Raw genomic sequence first — 26,352 nt, forward strand, 5'->3', positions numbered from 1 at the left:
TAATTATTTAAGACTTATTGCCAGATATCTGCCCAAGAAAGGCATTTCTGAACCACTTCCATGGTCAATTGTCAAGTTCAGCTCAAGGGAATCTTTCCCTTTTTATCAGTTATTTTCTTGCAATATATTCTAACGTTTAAGGGCAATTTGTACCATACCTTTTATGCAAAATCAGACTGCTAAAAACTCATTCCTATAGTTTTATCACCAGTTAATGTACCCAGAACACCCAATATAAAAAGATGTTACCAAAAGTGCAGTAGAAATGGTAACATTTCATCATATATGTCAGTTAATATATTTCAAACAGTTCTCATTGTTTTAACAGTGAAGTTAAAACAGGAGTTTCAAATAGTGTTTTAAAATCAGATGTTTCACAGAAACTATAAATGTCTGTACAACGAAGAGTCAGTTATTATTGCTTCCAGAGAGGTTTTTTTTTTCCCCACGGCATCATTGCAACATTAATGCATATCAAGCATTTTGATCAATCAGGGCTAAGTGTTTAGCTCTTACAAATTTGGAGGCATGTTTTCTTTTTCTGATGATCTGCTCTTTGCTTTTTTACACTTGTATATCACCACGGTTAAAACAATAATCAGAATGAGGACTCCGACAGCAGCAGCTACTATTATGAGGATTTTGTCCAAATCTAGAGCTGGAAAGAAGACAAATGCAACGTCAGTTGAATTAGATGCATGCTTTGTATTTATCTGAACGTTGCCCTGGCTGAAGCTATTCTACATTAATGAGGCATTAAATGGTATAATAAATCCAAAGCATTTCTTTCTAACTGGGAGGAAACATTCCAGAGGCACTGACATTCTGACAAAGCTGGTGTAGAAAAGTTAGTGGATCCAAAGAATAACCTTAGCTTAACAAACTAATGTAGGTATTTAGACAAGAAGGACTATTATACCCTGAGATATTTATCTGCTCTGAATAGTTCAGTCCTCACAGATCTGTGATCTTTCTGAATATGGAAATCTAAGAATTTCCTCAATTCTTAGCGGAAAAAATAGTTGGTGCAATCCATATGAAGCAACAAAATGAAAAGAAATTTTTTTATGATCATCCCTTGTGCAATCTGAGTAAAGTGAGTAAAGTGAGACCACAACTCTTTGTACTCTTAATAGGAAACGTGTATGAAATCACATAATACATACCATCCAAGTCTTCCCTGTTAACACTGGTACATTTTACACGGCTTTCTTGACTCTTCTGGTTAGTTAAGCGGCTTGGAATACTAGCCTGAACAGAGAAACAATAGCTCTTCCCTTTATCAACATCAACTACAAATTGATTGGTTTTCGTCTTTGCTAATTTCTGAAAAGCAACAAAAAAAGTATTTAAAGAGTTATCTGCAGATATTCCAGTTCACCACACTGCAAATTATAATCGACTACAGGTAGGCCTTGACTTACAACAGTTCATTTAGTGACCATTCAAAGATACAACAGCACTGAAAAAAGTGACTTATGACTGTTTTTTACATTTACAACGTTGCAACGTATCCCCATGTTGTATGATCAAAATTTGGATGCTTGGCAGCTGGTTCATATTTATGACCGTTGCAGTATCCCTGGGATCATGGGATCAATGGGAAAATCAGAAGCCATGTTGCTCACTTAACAACTGCACTGATTCATTTAACAATTGTGGCAAGAAAGGTCATAAAATGAGGCAAAGTTCACTTAACAAATGTCTCAGCAACAGAAATTTTGGGCTCAATTGTGGTCACACATCCAAGGACTACCTGATTACCTGTGCTGTAGAAACAGCAGTATGTGTATGATTATTGCTATTAATATAAGAATTAACATAAAGGCTTTCAAATATATTACTCTACTTACAACCATTCAGTTAGGGACTGTTCAAATTTATGACACTGAAAAAATGACTTATGAACTGTTGCAGTATCCCTCATGGTCAGGTGCTTGGCAACCGGAAGGTAAATATTTGTAGTAGCCTGAGGTCATGGAATCACCTTTTGTAACCTTTCCAGCTGGCTTCTGACAAGCAAAGCCAGACTCACTTAATGACTGCATGATTCACTTAACAACTGTGGCAAAAAAGGGGTAAAATGGGGTGAAGCTTACTTAACAGCTGTGTCAACTCTGAAGCGAATCTGGCTGAAGCCATCTTTAGCCGCCTCATAGTTGCCATGAACTTTGGAGGGAGGGGGGAAGGAAAATAGATAGGCTGACTACCAGTCATAACAAAAAGCTTTCTCATGGGAACCAAGGTCATCCCAACAGGTGGCTGTTGAAGGAGAAGAGGAGCAACCAAGAAACCCGCCAAACATCATAATTGGACAATGTGACCTGGGACACTTGGGGAGGGGAACAATTGCTCTTTTAATTATGCTGCAAACACGGGAAACCTCTGAGTTGGCTTTTACAGGCTGTGCCGATATGATGCATCTGATAAACATGTTCTTCGAAGAATCTGCATGCTTCAGAGTTCTGATTTCAATGGGCGCATTAGTCGGAACACTGACAAACTGTCTTGCTTAGCAACCAAAAATTTGGGCTCAGTTGTGGTCATAAGTCAAGGACTAGCTGTAATTACGCTTTTTCATTTATTCCACTCAACTTTATTGTTGAGAACCATACCCCACTCTACAATAAAAAATGTCAAACAGCACAGAACTATTTTTTTACATTCAAATGAGTTTTAAAAAGAAAGTGTTAATGCTGAGCAGGAAAAGTTAAACATTTTTAGAAATTAGGTTCTCACCTTGCCAGTGCTCTGATCCTTCCAGTAGTGTAACAGGTATTCCAGATCATTTTTGAATATGTCCCTGATAGTTTGCGAGGTACCGTTAACTATATACGGTGTTAGTGGATCGGCTAGTTCCACTTTCAGTTTTCCATCTTTTTGTTCAAAATGTGTTACGGTTGGCGTTCCAAGCTCAGCTAGGAAAAAAGTATGACCGAGTTTGATTTTTTTATAATGTAAAAAGAGTGCACAACAAATGTTATTATTTTCAAAAGGTTCTTGTAACTCTTGGGCAAAGAAATTGTATAGAATGGGGAGGAACAAAAAAAAAGGAACATCCCCCCCTTTTTTAAAACCAGCTGTCATAAATTGGGGGAAAATGCATTACAGTTCTAATGGCAAACATTTATTTATTTATTTCTGAGCACAGATTATTTTTTTTGTGTGTGGTCAATTTACAATGGGTATTATAAAAATATAGTATATGACTGAAGCTGCATAAAATGTGTTTGCGGGCCTTTGAGTCAGGGTTGATTCCTGGTGACTACCTAAACAAGTCTCTGGTTGTGGGGGACCTTGGGCCAGTCACTTTCTTTCAGCCCTAGGAAGAAGACAGTGACATCCTCCATAAATAAATCAAAATGAAACAAACAATTAAATCTAATGCTGATTTGTTCCAACTGAATAAATTACCTTTCCTCCCTTTTAGCTTTTAATTAAAAGTTGGGAGAGCCATATATTATACAGGTAGTTCTTGACTTATGACAACTTAGACCAAGGGGTAGTTAAGTGAGACATCATGTGACCAGACATGATTTTACAGTCGTTAAGGAATCTGACTTCCCCAATCAATCTTGCTTGTTAGGAACTGGCTGGGAAGGTCACAAATCACAGGATACTGCAATTGGTCATATATACAAGCTGGTTGCTAAGTGCCTGAATTGTGATGATGTAACTGCAAGTGTGTGATGTGACATTTGCAACTTTGAGGACAGGTCGTAAATCACTTTTTCCAGAGCTGTCATAACTTTGAATCATTGTTAAATGAATGGTCGTAAGACAAGGACTACCTCTATGTAAAATATTCAGTTTCTCAAAACTAAACTACAAAACTGAACTATTAACAGGAAGTACTGCTTTCCTATAAATCTTAAAAACACACTCCTTATAAGTCTTTATACCTAATCTTCTTTTCTGTGTATAAATATACTAAAGATAGTGGAATATATATCATATTTATTATACTTACTTTGGGTGTAAGGTACAAACTCTGAAGAAATTTCATATGGAGGTGTTTCCAAATTATCTCCATCATATGGTATTTCAGAATATATGCGTGCCACGTAAATATCTTTTAAATTCTGAAGTGTCACCTTAGTAACATCACATACAGTTTTATCGGTATGAATGCATACTTTATCTCGTATTAAGAGATCCCTATAAAGATTAAGATCAAGAATATAAATCAAGCATTTTATGCATATGTGTGAGAAGTAAGACTGTTATACATACATGCCTTGCAGTGGTCAGAAAAAAAATGGATATCATCCTGGCCACATACATAATACATAACTTTCACTTTGATCCATATAGTCAAAATGCAAAATGTTACATGTTTTGAAGGTCAGCAGTAATATTGTCCATGTTAGTGAGATAAACAGTGTAACTAGGAAAACATGAAATGGCCTTTATGCCCTTGAATATTTTGTACTGCTACAATGAATAAGACACAACTGCTTTCACAGCAGACTTAGAAGTACTAAGAAATGCAATAATACAAGACAGCTAAAATTATAGGTAATTTAAAAAGTTAATGAGAGAAATAAAAAATATAAAACATATAATATGAAATTAACTAGCTTACAAATAAATTGATATAAAAACTAAGTACATTAAAGGAATATAGTAACAATCTCTACTACAGATAGATTCAATATTTAATCAAAGCACTTCCTTCTGAAACGCCAGATTCAGTGGTGGGATTCAGCCAGTTCGCACCACTTCGGGAGAACCGGTTGTTAACTTTCTGAGCAGTTTGGCACACTGGTTGTTGGAAGAAATCATTAGGGCAGAGAACCGGTTGTTAAATTACTTGAATCCCACCACTGCCCAGATCATAGTGGTTGTTTATTTCAATCTGGGCCCTATGTCTATGCCTGTGAAAGATATAAACAGAAGTCGCCTTCTATAAGTTTGAAGCACCCAGCTGATTCAACACTTGAGGTGATATGATTCAATTTTACCCCTGAAATTGGAAGAGTTCTAGGGGACATACCATAAAAGGGGGGAAATTAAAAATTATGTAGGGAGACCTTTAAGAAAATTTAGATGAGTATCATATTTCTTCTTTCAACAATGTACACTTGTTACATGTTTTATGTAAGCAGGTATGCTTCAAATTATAGCCTTATATGAAATCAATAGTATTCATTTTACAGTGTCAATTCATGTCCAATATCAAGTTACATCATGGAGATGTTTTTTCATATATGTATTCTTGTTATTTCTCAAACTGCTCCATTACAACAGATGAAATACCTAAGGAAAGGTATGGTTTCCAAACATTAACTTACCCGTCCATTTCAACTGTATAAACATAACCAACTGGTTTTGGATCCCAGCGGAGCACAGTCTTAAAATTGATTGATGACCAAGTTATGTTTACAGCTGTCTGTACTGTAGAGCTACCTGTTTGAAAATGTATAGAGAGGAATATGATTTAGTGGTTTTTCCACATATTACAATATTCTGTGTGGACTGTTGCATTGTTTAAGGCTCTAACAATATTATAAACGCAATAATTTATCAATTATTTTTTTAAAAGACTTATTGAAATTGGAATATAAGTCAGACCTTCCCAACCTGGTATCTTTCTGGTAGGTTGGTCTACAACTTGTATGACTTCTCAGCAAACAAATCCCTAGTGGCTAGGTATTTTTTTATATTTTTATTTTTAATCCCAGTTTTATGGTTTTTAGAAATAACTCGAGGTGGCATATATATAATACTCCCCGCTCCTCCTATTTTCTTCACAACAACAATCCTGTGAGGTGGGTTGGGCTGTGAGTGTGATTGACTCAAAGCCTCCCAGATGGTTTTCATGCCTAAAGTGGGATTAGAACTCACCCTCCTGATTGCTAGGCTGGTGCTTTAATCACTAGACCAAACTGGCTCTCATTGCAAAGATTGCAGGAATTATAGTTCATGTGGTTTAATTTGTGTTAATCCAAAATTTAAAAATGAGATATATTATTTCCTCATGCAACAGAGAGTCTCCTTGAATCAACAATTGAGACAGGCTGAATCTGTATACTATAAATAAAGCAGTCTTCTATAATCAATAGATTGTAACTCATAATTTCCTCTAACTTGTCCATTGAGCTATAACCCAAAACATGCAAAAAACATACATTTAGAGAAGATTTAGAATATCTAAGAGATTCTGCATTAGTACCAACACATTGGCTAGGTTCTTACATGATGTTTAATCCTGCATAACAAAGTAAGTGCGCTAATGGACACTTCCCATTATGTATATATGGCACTGCTGCTACGTAAACTGCATTTGTTGCCTGGAATCTTCTGGATGCAATTCAAGGTGTTGGTCATCACCAGAAAACTCTTCATGGCATAGTTGTTTATCTATCTGGTTATTTGAGGGACCACATATCTCCAATTACTTCCGCACATGCAGGCAGAGTGCGTGCAATCCAGTTCCTTCACTTAAAGACTGCCATCTTGTGGGACCAAGGAAATATGTCTTCTCTGTCACTACCATTGGTTTCTAGTACAGTATCCCCGCTATTTTGGAGATCCAGAAGATCTAGTTGGTTCTCAGGCCTGGAGGTAATGTGTTTGTGGGATCCATCATATTTATGCTATTTATTATTTTGACTGTTTTAGTAATGATTGCCTGCTTATGTATGTTTTTAACCATTTTATTTGTTTTTTAAAAAACTGTAAACTGCCCAGAGTTTAACATAGTGGGCAACCATAACAAATTGAACAAATTGAACAGAATAACATTTAATATGCTGGACCTGAACATCTAAACTTATATTATTTCTCAGTGAGCTAAAGTGGTTCACCCAAGATGCTAATTCAATGTTTAGGTTCCCGTCATCCTCTACAAAGACTATCTAACCTCATGTTAGCTTAGAATGTTATATGAATCAAGATACTGTAATTTTGTTTACACTGAGTGGGTTACTAGTTATGGTGGGCATATGAAATTTCTGTAGAAAAACTGGAAGTGGAATTTTTAGGACTATTAAATCTGCATTGCAAAGATCTGGATAATCTTTCAGTGCTAGCAAAGAAGTGTTTAAATGTGGAATCCTTGGTGCTCTCTGAATTTGGTTGTTCGCTTACAGATGTTTCATTAAGTGACTAGGTAACACAGGCAATACAACTGAGTGTGGGGTTTTTTCCAGTGGTGAAATGTAAAATTTGCTACTACCAGTTCTGTGGGCATGGCTTGGTGGGTGGGTGGGTGGGGTAATGTGACTGGGTGGGCATGGCCAACTTCTTTTTTTTTTTTTACTTTTAAAAGCATTTTTTCTACAACCTCTTCAGCCAAAGAGGTTGAAGAAAAAAATGCTTTTAAAAGTCTCTGACGATCCCAGCTGAGCCGCGTGATCATCAGAGGCTTTTTTTTTTACTTTTAAAAGCCTTTTTTTTTTTTTTTTGGTAGAAGAGGTTGTAGAAAAAATGCTTTTAAAGGTTAAAAAAACAGCCTGTGATGATTGCACAGCTCAGCTGGGCATGGGAGGGGGTTGCAGGGATTTTTCTTACTGGTTCTCCGAACCACCCACTGCCATCGCTACCAGATTGGGTGATCCGGTCCGAACTGGGAGTATTTCACCCCTGGTTTGTTCCCTGTTTACTATACAGCAGCTTTATCTGCCAGGGTAAGGGGGGCATGGTTTTCTCCTTGGTAGTTCCTTGATTAAAATATGCTTGATTGTTTGTCTGATGTTTTGTTTGGTGTTAATCCTTGCTTATCTGGGTGTAGGTTGCCGAAGAGGATGTGTACTGGTCTTATTTCTTCCTTAGCTTTTTTATTGTTTCTTTGAATGTTGTGTAAAAGTAAAAGGTAAGAAGGAAACAAACAGATCAGGACATATCCTTTCCGGCAGATACACCCAGATAAGCAGGAATTAACACTAGACAAACAATGAAGCAGAAAAGAACACCGTAATCAAGGAACTACCAAGGAGAAAAGCACACACACATATCCAACAGTTGCAGGGCAAACTATTGTACATAAACAGAGAGCAAACTCCACAATCATTAGTACTAGTAGATACCTAGTCAGATAATGAAACACCCAAGCTCAGAGGGCACTAAGGACTGCACAGTTCCACCCTGAGCAATATATAATCTCTTCTGTTGGAAAATATTAATTCTTTTATGCCATTTTGTAGTTGTCTGCTATATTTCATATATGCCCTATTTGTGGGCCTTTCCAAGATTAATCCCTGTATAAAAGAATATTGAACTCAAAGGATGATTGGCTCTTATCTTTATGACTTGAGAAAAAGGGAAGTCTAAGAATGCATAATATCTCTCCTTAGGCTCCAATGATTACCATTTTTATACAAATTGCATTTATATGCTCCTCATACCTATTGAACAGTTTGAAAGGTACCGTAAAGTTCCATTCCTTCTTTAGAAAACATGACTACATGTGACAAAACAGTCTTTGGCAGGCTTTATAGCTATTCAAAGCGATTCTTTAGATTTTATTTGCTTCTTGGTATTATTAGATTAAATTCTTCTTTTAAGGATTATCATTATAACGGAGACTCTACTGTATAATGTACTCAGAAGAAAATTATATTTTAAATACAGGTTTTCAAAAATTTTCTGTAGTTTGTGAATTTACTGACATCATGTGCAGTACGTTTGTGTAATGGTCATAAACATTTCTTATGAATCTTTACATGCATGTTAAAGCATTCCAGGTGGTTAACATGTGTTATGTGTTATGAATATGTGTTTTGCCATCTTATTTCTGTCCCACACAGTTTTTCAACCATACTGTAATAAGTGACTCTTCTGTTGTTAACCACGCAGTGCAAATGTGGTTAACACCTCTAGTTATTATCCACATTAGTTTTAAATTCCAGTTGGTACCAAAATCCCATTCCACATTTGCATATTACATTTAATTGTATCAGATGAGAATAAAGAAGCAGCCCATTCACACACAGAAACCTATCCAGGGAAACAATTATATATGAATATACATCTCTGTTCTTATACTGAAGATTTACAATTTAGTAAGGCTGTGCCCACTTAAACATTGATTGGGAAGAAGTATTTCCAATCTTGAAAGACTGCAGTGTCTGCAAATTTATTAAAGTAGTCCAGCTTTTTTGCAGGTTTTCCTAAGATGCTGCTTTAAGATACCTACTAACATCAGTGCAACTCTTAAAGCAACTACAAATTTTTATCAGGTACACAAACTAAAAAAGATCAGGTTGTTTTAATGAAAGGCAGGTACATATTATGTTTATGTGAGGTTCAAAGCACTTCCAATCATTTTTATACTACAGATATACTAAGCCTTCTCCTTAGCTAGTCAGCTCATAACATTTTTCTGGAATAGATCTATCCATACCCTGTTGATATTAAATTAAGAAACTGCATTGTTTCAATATGCCACCGTGATACTAACACAGGATTTAAAAGCGTACCAATATTGCACAACACTTATACATGTACTTAATTGCTTTGAAAACATTCTTGGTTTTTTTTCTATTGTTAATAATAGATGATAAATTGCTCACTAAACTTATCCACACCTTGAAGCACGAGATGGGTGGCAAATAAACTTGATACATAAAATACTTAATTGATATTCAGACTATATGGACTTAAATCGTGCCATTTTTCTATTTGCGCTTGAGAAATATACTCAGATTTGATTAGAGAACAATATATATCCTTAACGCTTTAGCGTATTCTGAACACAATATACTTCTTGAGCCTTTCTGGTATTTTCCATACTTCTTGAACCGTTCCCCCCGCCCAAATGTCCAGAATGATGAGCAGCCCCTCTATCCCACAGACAGTTTCATTGCTTTTAACTTAGTCAGCTCAAATCCCTAGAGCCAGACCGGACTTGCGCTGCAGTCCAAATGCAAGGATGACTTCTAGCCCATTTCAAATAATAATAATTATTATTATTTTATTATTATTTTATTCATTTACATGAAACTCAGTCAATTGAACATTTAAAAATGTGATGATGATGATGATGATGATGATGATGATGATGATGATGATAACAACAACAACAACTTGAAAAAGTCATCAGATATCAGGACTTGAGAATCGAATTGCAGAGACTCTGGCATAAACCAGTGCAGGTGATTCCAGTGGTACTCAGCACACTGGGTGCTGTGCCGAAAGACCTAGGCAAGCACTTAAAAATAATTGGCGCTGACAAGATCACCATTGGTCAGCTGCAGAAAGCCACCTTACTGGGATCTGCTCGCATAATTCCCCGATACATCACCCAGTCCTAAAAGCTTGGGAAGTGTTCAACTAGTGATTTCGGATACGAAATCCAGCATGGTTATCTCGTTTGCTGTGCATATTGTCATTTTTGTGCATCATCATCATCATCATCATCATCATCATCATCATCATCATCATCATCATAGTAATAGTAGTAGTAGTAACAACAACAACAACAACAACAACAACAACAATAGCAAAACCGTGGGAAACAATGAAAGAAACCATACAAAAAAAACAGAAACTGGCGATTCAGAAGCATTGGCCAGTGCCAGGATCTACAAGGAAAATCCAGCCTAACCCCTCCAGAGGGAAAGCAGACCACGCAGAGACCAAGTCCAAAGGCGCGAAAAAGGGCATCTCGGGGATGACGGAGGGAGGGAGGATGGAGGAAGGGACCGCGCACCGTTTGTTCGCTCGCTCGCTCACTCACTCACTCACCTGAATCGGAGGGAAGCAGAGCGAGCACCGCGCAGAGCAGCAAGGCTGGAGCGCCAGATACTCCCGTCCTGGAAAAACGCCGCCGGGCCATCAGGACTCTTCGAAGGGAGTTCACGAAACGGAGAGCAGGGTTGCGTGAGCGCGCGTGTATGTGTGTGTGTGCCTGCGAGACAGCGGCTTTAACTAAAAAGTTGGCTGGTTCTTCCTTCTTTTATAGTATTCCTCCCCCCCCCCTCTCTTTTCCCCTCCCCCCTCCGGAAACTCTTCGGACAGACGGCGGGTGGCTTAGAGGCTCATTGAATCACTCAGGCGCTGGCTGTGATTCAGCTCTCACGCCCGGGAGCCACCGCCGTGAGATGAACCGCTCCTTCTTTGTGGGTTCTCGCTCGCTCTCTCTCCAGGATCTGGGCCAGGTGAGCAGCGGCGGGAAAAGGGAGGAGCGGCCTCGCCTTTGGCCCAGGTATCCTAGGGTGGAAATCAACCGACTTCGGAGGGGAAAAGAAGCCGGTGAAGTGAGCCTTAGGCTCGAAGGGGTGAAGGTTGCTTTCCCCCTTGCTCCGCCCCGCGATGCGCGGGAACGAAAGGGCACCAACGGGCCAGCCACGGATCGCCGTCGCCGTCTGTAGCGGAGGGGGAGGAGGAGGAGGAGAGCTGGGCGACAGGAAAATGGATAATTATGCTTTTTCTAACGCAGTTTAGAGAAACGACCCTTGCTGAAATCAAGGGGGTGTACAAGAACCACGAATCAGTAGACCGGTTCTGAGGGCATGTGGATCCCATCGCAGAATTGGAAGTAAATAGGTTTGGGGTTTTTTTCTCTCCATTCTGCCAATGCAACTTAAAAACCAAAGGTACGAAATCAAATGTCTACCTTCGGGTTTCCATGCTGTTTTTAATAAAAGATTCTCTTTAAGATGCTCTGGTTGACACTTGGTTTTAAGCTTCAGTGCAAAAAATCTTTGGTAAGAACTCCATTTGAAACTACTCTCAAATCACAGATTGTGGACATATAACAGTTATAAATCTGACATAGTTTATGGTGCTAACCTCATTTTTTTTTAATGATTGTCTGACGTCCATGTAGAGATAATATTTCAAATACTGTAACCTTAAGATGATTCCACGCACCAGTTGCATGAGATCCAGACGTCTGCACCATAACTACTGTATCATCAACTCCACATAAAAATATAAGCAGATGTAGCCTGTAATCTGATGGTGCTTTCGAGTGGATCCAATGTAAAAATCACAGATTCTACCAAGACTCACAAAATATACCACCCGCAAAACATACAGTACCGCCTTCTCTGAAATCCATAGTCTATATTTGTTTGAGAGGTAAATTGGGACCAATGTCAGATATTTTTTCACTTAGCTTTTCAGGAACTACTGTATCTTAATATATATAGATATATAGATATATATATTATTTAGGGATTTACACCATTGTGTTACATTTGGATGCTGGAGAAAGTTGCACAGATTAAATTTATCTTTAAAATGTAGATGTAGTAAAGAAGGCATCTTGCTAAGAGGGGGGAAAAAGAGGTAATGTAAGAAAAATCTTTCTTCCCTCAGCTACATTAATTATGATACTTTTGGGAAAAGAAAGGAGGCTAGAAGAATTTATTGAAAGTGATAATTGTACTGGTTAAAAACAAGGGGTAATACTGTTTATATTATGGTATTTATCCAGTTACTTTCTTCTAACTGTAGATACATGAAATGCACTAATCTAAAGCATGATTGATCAGTCTACAGTTTAGTCTGTTTGTGCAAAGCATGTCAGCATATTTAATTTATGGTTCTGTATGCTGTATGAACCCAAGCAGTTAGGCTAATCTAGCAAATTACATTTTAATTAATCGTGGATTAGTATCTTGTTTATATGGATTTGTGTTTTCAAGATTTCATATTTCATTTATAGCAAATATTTTTGCTTACATATAATGTAATCCAACCTCAATTTGAAGTCAGGAGTGGTATAACAAGATAACACTAGATTCCATTTTAGGAAGCCTGCATTCATATTTCTGTAAGATTTAATATATCTCTCTCTCTCTCTTTCTCTCCCTCCTTCCCTCCCTCTCTCTCTTTCCCTCCCTCTCTCTCTTTTTCTTTCTTTCTTTTTTGGTCTAAAGATGGAGAGAAGAACCTTAGCATACTTGTGCAGACTGGAATAGTAAACTATTACTGTACTGATTTCCTGAATACAAAAACTTAACAAAAACAAGATCTGCTGGGTTGTTTATTTTATTTTATTTTTTGCATTGTTGCTAGTTTTGTAAGTGTATAATACAAAAATATGTCCAATATAATGGTAATTATTAAACAGCTCCTATTTTGTATTTTCCCCTCTGCAACTACTATAGAATATAGGGCAAAGATGTGGCTGCTTTAAAGAAGTGCGGGAAAGTGCTATTTGCCCTCCCATGCTCCAAAGGACATGTCTAAAATCAAATCTGAAGTGATGTATACCAATAGTAACTATAATAAAGTAATTTCTATTTCAACTCAAGCTTGACTTTGAGAGATACTTTCATATACTTCCTGGCAACAAAATAAAAATGATTTGCTATTTCCATACTCCATGGCTTCTTGTGTGTGGTTTTTGGTTGTTTGCTTGTTTTGGGACATTTTACTCTAACCTATTTCTTGATGGTGTCTCATGCAAATAGTATGTAGGTCCAACCCTAGTTTACCTTTCTGAGAATGCATGTAATGCTAAACCTGCTAATAATAGAGATATTGTCAGATAATATCATTGGGTGTTTAAATTCCATTGAATAGTGTCCAGATAATTTCCGATGATGCCCTTTTTACAATATACATCCGAAACATGGGTGGGGTAGCAAGAGAAGAAGAAAACTTTCTTTATATTAATATTTGGAATAAAACGTGATTATGTTAATAAGATAGTAGTTTTAGGTAAATCTGAACTGCAAAGATGTTCACGGGATCATACAGTTCCTTCTGCCTCCATAAAAATTGGTTTAGGCAGCACTGTAAGACAGATCTGTTTTGCAGATGGCAATATTATTGGCCAATCATTATTACTCTATGTCTATGTCCTTTTCATCAGACACTTTTTTGGGGGGGTCACTGTTGACACCTGCCAACTGCCTTGACTGGTCCCTGCAGTTTTCTTGACAAGTTTTTTTGGAAAGTAGTTTGCAATTGCTTGCTTCCTAAGACTAAGAGAGTGACTGGCTCAAAGTCACCCAGCTGATTTTGTGCCTAAGGAAGGATTAGAATTCATGGCTCTCAGCTTCTAGTCCCGTGCTTTAAATACTACACCAAAAAGACTCTGTAATTACTTTGTTTAAAAGGGATTAAAAGAAAGATACTGTTCTTGGGAATTAATTGATACATCAGAAACAAGAAAAGAAAGTTAAATGCTATGGTAATTTTTGATCCATGTAAATAGGAAAACATTACAAAAAATCACTTTTCCCCTTGACTTTTCAACGCAATCTTGGCTGTGAAGGTCATTCTTGATATAAAAGCTACTGTTCGTGTTGTTGCCTCTCAACAACACCTTTTTCTTTAGAGTTAAGTTTCCCTAACCTCATGCCTCATTGGCAAATGGAACTGCAATTCTTATCATTCCCAATCCACACCTTTCATGCAGGCTAGAAACTTGGAAAGCATTATGAATCAAATTTGAAAGATACCAGCTTGAGGAATCTAGTTTAGAGAGATGGCATACATAAGGGTTTTTCAAACTTGGGGAATCCTAGGAGTTGAAGTCCACCCATCTTACAGTTGCCAAGTTTTAAAAACACTGATGTACACCAATAGTGAAAAGGCTAAACATTTCTCAAAATGTGGGTAGCACATTTGATACGAAAGTATGCTGAATGTAAAGCAACATGAGAGTTCCAGAGCCTATTAGAAGCCTGAAGCGAGCTTTTTTCCTAAACCAGGGGTCTGCAACTTTAAACACTCAAAGAGCCATTTGGACCCATTTCCCACAGAAAAGAAAACACTGGGAGCCACAAAACTCGTCCCATGCCTGACTATTTCCTGAGCAGCCACAAAACCAGCATATGTAGTTGAATTAAACATTCTGTTTTCTTCTGAAACTTTTCTTTTCTTGGATTTATCCATGGTTGGCCTACTGGGGGTTGAAAAGCTCAATAAATTGCAGGCTGGCGGGTGTCGCACATTGGCAGTTGTGACGCATATTTTGAGTGACAGCCACAGCAGAAGGATGAAAGAGCCACATGTGGCTCCAGAGCAGAGGGTTGCTGACCCCTGTCCTAAACATATCATATTTGCCTTTGAAAGGAGGATTCCTGGAAAACAATTGGTTTCTACTCAAAACTCTTAAATTGATGCTTATTCTGCAGTGGGACTGATTATGGGTGGGAAAAGAAGTAGGGGCTTTGACTAATGACCATATCATTATGTGGTTGTGCAGGAGAGATTCCACAAAGCAAGCTGCAGCATTTAAAGAAGCTGATTTAAGGCAAAGAAATATTTTATTTTCTCCCTCCTGACTGATGGTCTCAGAAAATATGTAAAAGCAAGCAAATTCATCTTTCCATTAAAACATGGCTTTCAACTGTTTATTTTCTTATTTCCAGTAAAACAATAGATGCTCAATTATAGAAGCTCTTAAAGGAAATAATTATCTTGATCCCTTTCAGTCAAATTACTATCTTCAGGGATTGGAAATTCAGCAGGTGTCTTGGAGGCATCCAGCAGGTTTCTTGGAGACATTTTTTTTAACTGTTGTCATATGCAAAATGTTCAGGTACTGCAAACAATTATTATGAAGATTATATAATATGTAATCTTAATTTATTACTTACTTAATTTACGTAACTTAATATGTGCATTAAAATATAAAATCTCAATCTAACATTTAAAAACATCTAAAAAGCATCACATTTAACGGCCTTGCCTAATTTTAAATTCTCCAGATATCTCATTATCTCTGTTCCACAATATCTGGAGAGCATCAGATCAAAAAAATGGGCCACTGAACATACAGTATAGGAATGGTGAGGGACAAAAATGTTGGGGTAATTATATGAAGATTGTATGAGCTCCAATTTGGGAAAATATTAGCTAATTACATTTCAGTTTCTGGAAAATGTGGGAGGAGAAGGAAAGAAAGCAAAATCCTAGTTGTCTGCTTGAAACTCCTTTGAAGTGCTTCATGTTTGCTCTTGATCTGCTAGTTCAGCACATAGTTGGCGTAAGTTCCTTTAGTCAGTTCTTTGTAATCCACTAAGGGAGTAATATGTAAATTAATTTTTATTGGCACGTAGTGTCAGTCATGTCCTGATCAAGTGTGATGCAATTTCAACATAATTTCAATTAATGTAGTTTAATTTAGGTTGAATTTCATTTTGTTATTGTGTAGAGGTCCAGATTCAAATATCAAAATGTGATTTGTAGCAAAGATTGGCACCTGTCATGAGTACCTTAAAATAATTGATGTTTGAACCCAGAAAAAGGTATGTCTGCTTTAAGGTGTTCCCATTAGGTGCTATGTGTGCATTCTATGAATGTTAAATTTGGATCTCCAAAAGACTATTAGCTCAATATCTGTATCTCTTACTTTGCTTCATCAGTCTGGCTAATGAATTGTTTCAATGCACTATAACTTAGATTCCAATGTCTTATTTTGCAAATCCACAAGCAGCTTTTCAACTTTTGCAATAGCAAATGAAACATTTCCATAGTACAAAAAAGATCCAGTGCTTTGGCCCACACGCTCTTATAACCTTTGTATCCTGCCTGACGTGCTCTGGAATTTTGGGGTTCTCTGGAAAGTTGGGGGCTCTTTAAGAGCTCTGTGTTTAGCAGACAGAATATATCTGTTCTTGGGGGAACAAACTCTCTATACAATCAAATAAATGCATAGCTGCTATTCTGTGGTAAAAATTCCATACATTTTTTTTTTACTTTATCTTTGCTACAAGTTAGAGAGAAAGAGAGATTTCAACTATGTACTCTTTTCACCAGACTAAAAATGCTGGCTGATGGAATAAATACATTGCATAAGAAAAACAGATTTTAATGCAGCATTTTATAGATTATCAAAAATACAATTTTTGGAGAAAATTTTCAAGTACTATTGAATAGCTTTATGAGTAAGGATTTATTTCGAATTAGAATAGCGTCTTTCGAATGATTGCAAAAATTGATGAGTTTCCTGATATTTCAGCAAGCAGGAACTTGTCAGTTATGCTACAAGCCAAACCAGAAGTAATGGGAATACAGCTAAAGCAGAACTGTAGGTCAAAGGGCAGAGTTTGTATGCAAGAATTCTCATTGGAAAATTACACAATTTTACTTCTTTAGCTGGGGAAAACAGAAATGATTCCTGTTATGCTTTCACCTTCTTTATTTCTCTGAGTTGATATTTAAATTACAACACTTTGATTTTATAATTCCATTGGTAAAGACAATTTGACACAAATAATTTAGTTTTTCTTTGGAACCATGGCTTCTACGTTTTCGTGTTTGTTAAATGTCATAAAGCGGAGTTCTATGGGAATTACATGAATGGTACCAGAAAATAATAAAGTATAGAGAAGCTGAATGAGGTCCTGCACATTGTCACTCATGCCCTGGTTATCTCTTGGTTGGATTACTGCAACATGCTCTCATGAGGGTACCCCTAAAAAGCATTTGGCAGCTACAACTGGTGCAGTACACAATGGTGCAGACTGTTCTGGAGGCTCCTAGGATAGCCCATGTAACACTGCTGTTATGTGAGTTGCATTAGATCCCAGTCTGCTTCCAGGTCCAATTCAAAGACCTTTGAAGTCCTTTATGGCATGGGTCTAGGTTACCTGAAGAGCCATTTTACTCCAGTGGGATTAGCCCTTCCCACTTGCTCCCATGGAAGAAGCCTATTTTGGATTGCATCTGCCAAAAAAATTCAGCTGGGAGGATCCAGCAGAAGAGCCTTTCCTGCTGTGGCCCCCATCCTTTGGATTATTTTCCCATTGGAGGTGAGGTCGGTGCTCACATTCTTGGCCTTATGGAAGGGCCTTAAAGCCTGGCTCTACCAGCTGGCCTGGGCCCCCGATAGGGGTGCTTTATGCTGGAAGTGGCTGTGGCCCCCATGTTGCTTATCATCTTGGTTTTTAGCCTTTATTTAAACTTTCTAAACTTTTAATTGTTTTGTATTTTCTTTTTTTTTTAATCTTTTTTTTTTAAGCTGCCCAGACTTCCTGCAACATTGAGGTGGGAGGCATATAAATTCCATACATTATTAAATAGATCTAGGTTGTATTATTTGGTTTAAGTGTACAGCCCTAATCTTATTAGATCTTAGTGCAATCCTAGGTAGCATTCACCATGGAGGATCATGTGGATAGTTTTAGGCATTAAAATCATTGCAATCTGACAAAGTTAATTCACTTGTTTTGGATTTTGGCTTAAGAACAATGCATGAATCTAGCCCCTATAGTTTAGTATTATATACACACAAAATAATTGCGGCTTAGTTAATGAAACTATGATTAATACTGTGGCTTAATACTGTATGAGTTCTGTCTGTGTCAGGGCATAAATCGTTTTAAACAGGAGCTTGTGACAGCATTGAACATTTATTCCTACATCTTGCTTCTAATCTAGAGCTAACAGTCTTTTATAAAAGTATATCCTGTTAAATGCATAGAATATTAAAATAAGTGGTAAATATCATGCACAATTACTTGTAGGAGATCCCACTTATTACATAATGCCCTTCCCTTCCCTTCCCCAAATTTCTGCTACTAGAATGTGTTGAACTCTAGAGAGTAAGAACATATACTAGTATCAGAGACCATTTATCTCTTGGGATGATGAGCAGTAGGATGCTATCTCATTTTCTACAGGCATTTAATTATGAGAATAAAGTGCTGGCCTGGAAAATTATTTAGTCTTATTCAGCAACGTATTGTATTAGCCATCTGAATCTAGGCACTTGCACACGTATTGAAGTTTAGGCACTTGTACAAGTTTTGAAGTTTGGACTTGCTCTTCTTTTGAAACAGCAACCAACAAGGTGATAACTTGTATTTTCATACATATTGCTATATTTTATCCTTGATCTTATTGAGTATGACTTAAGAGTCGAAGTTTATCTATGTTCTCATCTACATTGGGAAAATACATGTTGCCCACATGTACATTCTTAGAGTATCTAACTGATTTCGCATTCTGAGGTGAGAATGCTATAGAGGGATTCTAAATAGCATCACAAGATTTGGTCATAAAGTTGGTTTCTCAGGTTGCCTGATCCCAAGACAGATTCAAGATGATTTTCTTAAAGCACAGTAGATTTAGTTGGCAGAAATGAGATTGCATTTTTCATGCTGGCAAATACTAAGCTCTACTTCTGTGGAAAAACAGATGTAGCTCTTTATAATGAAATGGTGCTGTCATTTCTTTTTCTTCGTATCTTTTCCTCCAGGAGGTTCCAATTGTAAACATAGTAGTTTCTTCCATTTCGAAGTACAAAAAAGTTACATAGATACGGGTTTTGTTAAATATTATTATGAATATAGAGAATAACTGTTACGCCCAAGTTCCCACCTAACCCTTATTTATGTATATTGGATTACAGGTCTCATGATCTCTCATACAATATTTATTTATTTATTTTTATTGGTTCGATTTATATGCTGCCCTTCTCCGGAGACTCAGGGCGGCTTACAATGCGTTAAGCAATAGCCTTCATACTTTTGTATATACCTGCTTAGTAGGGCTTTCGGCCCCCCCTAAGCGGTGTTCTTTTTATACAAAGTCAGCTTATTGCCCCCACAATCCGGGTCCTCATTTTACCTACCTTGGAAGGATGGAAGGCTGAGTCAACCTTGAACCTGGTGACATTTGAACTTGCAGTAATTGCAGGCAGCTGGCAGCTAAGTGCTACTTTAACAGCACTTTAGTCTGCTGCGCCACCAAGGCTCATACAATATTAGAAGACAATAAATGGAATTATAGCCCATCATCTCTGACATAATTAGATTACGGGAAGGTGGGATATTTTGATGCCTGTGTGCAATGACATGTATTGTAATTTATCTTTAAAACAGGGCACGGCTTCCTTGTGTGTTTAAGGCTCACCTTTTTTCTTTTCTAAAGAAACCACAAGAGAAAAACCCAGTTAGTTAACAGCGTTTGTCAACAAAGTGACTGTTTTAGGAATTGTAGAATTCTAAATTCTGCTTTGTCTTTTGGAACTGATAGGAACAAATTGTGGTTAAAAATGAAGTATTACTGCAGTACTTTAAGGAATGGAATTACATCCAGCAAATCTTGTTTCCTGCCCTCATTCATTACATAACGATCTACAGAACTGATTTTTCTACAGTGTGTTCTTTCTTTCAAAAACTGTATTGGTTTCTTCTAATTACCTTTGATGCAGACAACTTGCACCTTAGTTTAATTACGTCCTAATAACTATTGATACATGCCCATATTTCCATAATCTGATGCTCTGCAGAAATATTGGACTACAGTTGGCAAAATACCAAATCAGCTGTGCTGGCTGGCTGTAATTGTTACTGTTGCCTTGTCAACGAGCAGGTGTTCAGGTAGATACTGGTTATCGATTTACAGGCCTTAGAACTGAGTCCTGTTTTTTTAATTCCTGAAGTTTTGTCATGCTATTAATGTTTTAAAAATATGTTCCTTTGTTTCTTAAAACTGGAAACAGTGAGATTTCCAAATCTGCTGATACAGATCGTGGGAAGATGCTTATCATCGGGAGGGCGGTGATAATATGGCAGTGCAAAGCATACTACACCATCGGTTTCACCAGCCCAAAGAGCTAAATAGGTCTACAGATCAGAAGTGTCAATCTTCTGAAGAATAGCAGTTTTATGGCAGCTTTCCCTGAGAGTCTTTAGATATGTTGGGGTTATAGTTCCCAGAGTTCCATGATGGATAGAAATTCTGGGAATTGTAGGCCATACATCTGGAGGATATTGTTTGGGCGGGGGAATAAGAATTATATGGTTAAAGATTTTGGATTGGAAGATGTTGAAATATTCTTTTGCTGTTTCAGCCAGAATTATTTTAGTTTGCGCAATCTTTTAAATCATTAACTCAGCCAAGAAGAGCTACAATTGTCATTCTAAACTCCAGAATCTACATTTTAAAATTATTGCTAATGTAGATAATAATGGGATATTAATGCGGCAGTCCTATTTGAGGATTGGCCTATTGAAAATAAAGGGATTTAATTCTAGAATTACCTCATTAAATTGGCGGAGTATTATAGTAGGCTAATTAACTAACTAAGCTATATACCTACTACATTGCTGTTTACTTTTCTTTGGTATATCAACATTCTTAATATTGTTTGGTTAATATGTATCTTGTCATCCTACAAATTAAATAAATGAATCATGATAGATACCAACTACTGTAATGTGCATTTTATATCATTTTGAGTCTTGTTGTACATGTTATTTTTCTGGTAATCAAAATTATTATTTAAGTGTATTGCAACTACCAATAGCGATCCTTTAATTGCTTGCACATTCCAGTAACATTAAACCTATACTCCTAGAAATAACTCATGATGGGCAGGCCATAGATAAGGGATCCGACTAAATATGGTCCATTGCAGAAAGAAATGACGGCCCATTCCAGCATTCTGATAAGAAAGTCAAGGGGACATTCACAGTGGAACACGTCAGTGTGACACTGGAAGAGGAACTGCCCAAATTGGAAGGTATTCAGTGAGCTACCAAGGAGCAGCAGAGGGAATATTACTCTTTAAAGGAAATAATCCACCCCAAATTGTGGGTTCCTGTATAATTGTAAACTTTTCTGGGATCATGAGAAAATACCCTTACGCTTTTACCAACATGAAAATAAAGTATCTAAAAACCTACTGAACAAGTCTGCATTGCTACTGACATGCACAGCCTGATTATTAACTACTTTTATTCTTATTAAAAGATTCCATCAAGCAATTTTTATCACCAAGACTAAGGATGTTCCATTCAAGATTAAATAAGCATGGGAGCATACAGAGAGATAATGATAATAAAATTTTGAATGGGAATAAAAGGTGAATGCATAAAAGTAGAAAATACTAATCTTTTAATGAAATGATTGATTATTTATTTATATTCATTTACTGTTAATTGTTAAGAAATATAACCTTTTAACTCATTTCTGTTTTAGCCATGAAAAATACTGATAGCATTTCACCATTCTTTGGATTGTATTTTACTTAGTTTGTACAAGGATGTCTGTGTATGCATAAAATGTATTATCTACATGTTGCACACACATATATATGAACATTAATATATATACTAAGATACTAAGATACTTATTTTGAAATAAATATATTAAATATCCAGCATAACATATATATTCATATTCTTTACTTATGGTTCCTATATAAGACCAATTTATCTAACATTAAATGATTACCTAATCTTCAATACAGATTAAATGACTACCATTACAATCCATAACTTATCATCCACAGGGAAATTGATGCATTAAAAAAAATCTAAAACATATTTAACATGTTAACACATGTCGATGTCAGTAAATGTGACATAAATCGGAATTGTTTGTAGAACATGAATTATGTAATCCTTCTCTGTTTTACTGCAACATTTGGTTAGAAAACCGTATTAGAGAGGTAACCAATTAAAAGCGGGAAGGACCGTAGCACATGCACAATTTCCTCTATTTTCTGGATTTCACTTAGATTTGTTCCAGTTTGGTTTCTTGCTATATTTCTCTTCCAAATCTAGAGGACAGGCCTTTAGCTGGAGTAAGAAAAAAACACCTTATCTTAATTACTTCCCATAAAAGAATATGGATTATACACAAGTTATTATTTTGGTGGTCTGTATTCTACTACCTGATTTTTATCTTATTTTTCAAGATTCAAGCAAAAGTTACTCCAAGAAATATGAAAGATTTCCTTTCCCATCTAGGACTATCAAGGAGACTTGTCAAAATATTTACTGAAGCCAATAAACCAAATATTAAGATAGGAACCCTCTATCCAGTGTAAATGAGACAAATGATATCATACTCAAATTTACTTATTTATTATATTTATATATCACCCTATCCAAATTGACTCTGGGCAGCAAATGTACAGAGGTTTTGGAAATACATTGGAGGATCTAGAATGCAACTCTTAAAATATCAGATTGAATTTATTGTTCAAATATAGAAATATCCAAATACTAAATAGCAAAACCAGAGATTTCCAAATCATAAGTAATGGGTTTCCTCTTTCACCCTCCCCCAATCTTCTGATATGCCAGATTTTTCTTTTAAAAACGTATCTTGAAAGCCAAGGTGGGGCGGGGGGGTTGGAACTATAAATATCATTGTTTAATTTCAGTATCTATAAAGTTCTCAGTAATAAGACATTTTTCAATTTTCAGAAATAAGATTCAGTTTAAGGATAAATAAACAAATAAAACATTTGGAAAGGGTGTATTCTCATTATTAAGTTAAATATTAACTTAAATGCTAACTACCATTACCACAACTACCAGGGTGTGATTTGAAGGAGAGTTTGAAATCTGCCACCTCTTCATGTCTAGACTGGTCATAATTTTGACTGAAAGTACATTCAGTGCTTGAAACTGACAGCTTTTGATTTAAATCCTTTAGCTGTCCTTTAGCTTAGTATGTCTTTCCTGTTGTCGTTTAAAGGAGGATAGTTGTTTGATTCTTTGCAGGAGGCATTTAGTTTAAAAATTCAAGGAATCTTTATTATTTGCTTAGTTACCCTTCCAAACAGGTTTTCTGCACTTTACTGAAAGTTTTCCTGTACGAAAAACAAAAGTCAAGATTCTTTGGATTCAAATACTTCAGAGTAATCTCTTTCAAAATTATATAGGTTGATGTTTAACTTGCTTATAGAGTAGTTCCCAAAATCCAGTTTGGCTATTGGAGGATGCAGAAACTGTATATGGGAAATGATCTATTCATTCTGATCTGCATTAGTACCAGTGGCCTTCCAAATATAATCTGTTTTTAAGGCAGAATTGTGAGGACACATTTTTTAGAAGTATGAATACTGCAGCCCAGAAGTAAAAACAAAAAAAGTTGTAGAATGCATTTGTGTACAAAGAAGCTTCCTGCCAAGAATAAAGACAAGCTGACTGTTATATATGTATATTTTCCTGTCATGCTGCTCAATTTTTAATGATACACACTTTCTCTAAATAGATTACATAACTGGCAATTTCTTGTTGCTTGTTGTTGCTATTGCATGTTATCCTACAAAATTGTTTACCCTAGAGGGAAGATCTGCTAAACAATAAAATCACTCATCCCAGCATGGTCATGACCATCTCTGCTTATTTTTGCAAGTCAGTCTTCCCCAGTTTGTAACCTTAGGCAGGATTGCAAAATGTTTTAAATTGAATGGTCATCAAAACCAGTTAAATTAAATGAAGAGCCTGGTGGCGCAGCAAACTAAAGCACTGTTATTAACATCAAGCTGTCTGTAATTACTGTAAGTCCAAATCTCACCAGGCTCAAGGTTAACTCAGCCTTCTATCCTTTCTAAGGTAGGTAAAATGAGGACCCAGATTGTGGGGGCAATAAGCTGACTTTGTATAAATATACAAAAGTATGAAGGCTATTGCTTAATGCATTGTAAGCCGCCCTGAGTCTCCGGAGAAGGGCGGCATATAAATCAAATTTAAAAAATAAAATAAAATAAGCCACCCTGGGAAAATATGGAAGGCTTTGCAGTATGTATCAATTAAACATACCTGGTCAGTTCAAACAAGATATTAAACCATGGTTACAATGAGTATCACAAACTATCTCTTCTATTTTCTTACTTCCTCTTATGTTCCATTTCATTTGTTTCTTCCTAGCTGTTAGAAGCCATTATCCATTACATACATGCAGATATATCCAGGTGCTTTCTCTTTGATGTAAGCAACATTACGCAGAATGCAAGAAAGGCGTAAGAAAATGGGCACACCCCATAAAAAGATACGAACTAAGAATGTAAATAAAAATACGAAATAATTTATAAATTACAAAATTAAATTTAAAAATTATTGTTAAATATGTACATTCAAATTTATAAATGATAAATTCATAATTTATAAAATTATAAGAATATTATTAAAAGAATATAAAAAAGAAAATATAGTTAAACCCAATCTACACAGTATCAGCATCATTCCCTATATTTCTCCATATCTTTCTGACCTTAGTAAACCACCTGTGTTTCCTCCACATCCATTTATTCAAAATTTTTAAGGATCTCATCAACTCCATCCTACCCATGATTTTCCCAGTCTTTGCCTCTCACTTAACTCAATCATTCTTCCTTCATTTATTGGTTTGTGATTCAGTCTTTATTCTCTCTATGCATTTAAACCACCTCATTGTACTTTCATGACAATCACTTTCATATTCAGCCCACATATATTCTGCATTCACACATTCCGGACACTATCTCCTTTTGTGTTACAATACAGACAAGCATTCCTTTCAAACTGCTTTGGACACGCCTTTTATGTTTTTCCTGATATAGCCAACTCTCGCTTTCCTCTACCAACATTTGCAAATGTCTCCAATCATTTCCCCCTCTTTAGTAAACATTTCCCAAATTTATATATTTTGCAGTAGTTTTTCTTCATTTATCTATTACTTGTAATTATTCATTTAATTTTTCCTTGTTAAGAAAAACTACTGTGCCATTCATGTATTATCTGTACTTGTTGCTTCGTAAAATCTATCAATGGGAAATAATTTGGCTTCTTAGCCAACAATAAGACTAAGAAATATACCATCCTGACTACATTTAGATCTACCATTCAACTTCATAGTCACACAAAACTTTCCATACTTCAGACCTGTTCATTTTATCATAAGCTTTTTCTAAAACAACAAATACGGTATTCAATTAACTTTCCCATGTTCACACATTTCCCAATGCCTTGCTGAAACACAAACATTTGTTCAAGACACTCCCTGCCTGGCATAAAGCCAAATAGCACCTCCTAGATTTTGTTCATTGTCACATCTTGTTCACTTTCAATCATAATTTTTCCAAACACCTTTCCAGGTACATGTAATAATCTAAACCAATCACGTTCACTTTTGTTACCATTCCTTTTGTGAAAGAGAACATCAATTGCATGTTCCCAAGAATAGGCATGATTGCATCCTTCATAATACCTTAACCAAATTGCACAAACATTCTGTAAGTAAAGTCTACTTATATTTTAAAGTTTCTTTAGTTATGTCATCCACACCTGCAGAATTACCATTTTTCAATATTCTCAAGGCATTTATTACTTTTCTATCATAGGTTTTTCTTGAACACTACCATTAATAGTCTTAGTTTCAATTGCACTTTTTGCTATACCATATCAATTCCTATACAAATCTCTATAGTGCTCTTTCCAGCATTCATTGCAGCTTCATCCCAAATAATTTCATGATTATTGTTTTTAACTTCAATAATTCTGTTGAAATCAATTCTGTTCATCCATTTTCAAAGGTTTTTTTTACTTCTATCAAAATTGTTCTGCGTTTTTTCTTAATATTTTCTTCCTCTGTTGTTTGCAAATATATTTTCCTTTACATATACATTATGCCATCTATTTCTCTCATAATTTGTTTCAGAAATTATTCTCTTATATAGCATTTGTTTCTCATTCACAGCCGATTTCACTTAATAAA

At 36.1% G+C, this 26,352-nt stretch overlaps 1 protein-coding gene across 1 annotated transcript; it reads right to left on the bottom strand.

The window, feature by feature from the left end:
• Window positions 1–450: 450 nt before the first annotated feature.
• On the bottom strand, window positions 451–10,228 carry F3 (coagulation factor III, tissue factor). The gene is made up of 6 exons (XM_070941070.1): window positions 10,213–10,228; window positions 5,295–5,409; window positions 3,971–4,158; window positions 2,740–2,918; window positions 1,167–1,326; window positions 451–658 (listed from the first exon to the last, which is right to left on the bottom strand). The coding sequence occupies exons 1-6, from the start codon at window positions 10,226–10,228 to the stop codon at window positions 513–515; spliced, it is 804 nt and encodes a 267-aa protein (XP_070797171.1). The 3' UTR covers window positions 451–512.
• Between the last annotated feature and the right edge of the window lie 16,124 nt (window positions 10,229–26,352).

Source organism: Pituophis catenifer, unplaced genomic scaffold, assembly GCF_029215685.1.
Source record: "Pituophis catenifer annectens isolate HBS135680 unplaced genomic scaffold, rPitCat1.0.hap2 SCAF_3, whole genome shotgun sequence".
NCBI classification, from domain to species: Eukaryota; Metazoa; Chordata; class Lepidosauria; order Squamata; family Colubridae; genus Pituophis; species Pituophis catenifer.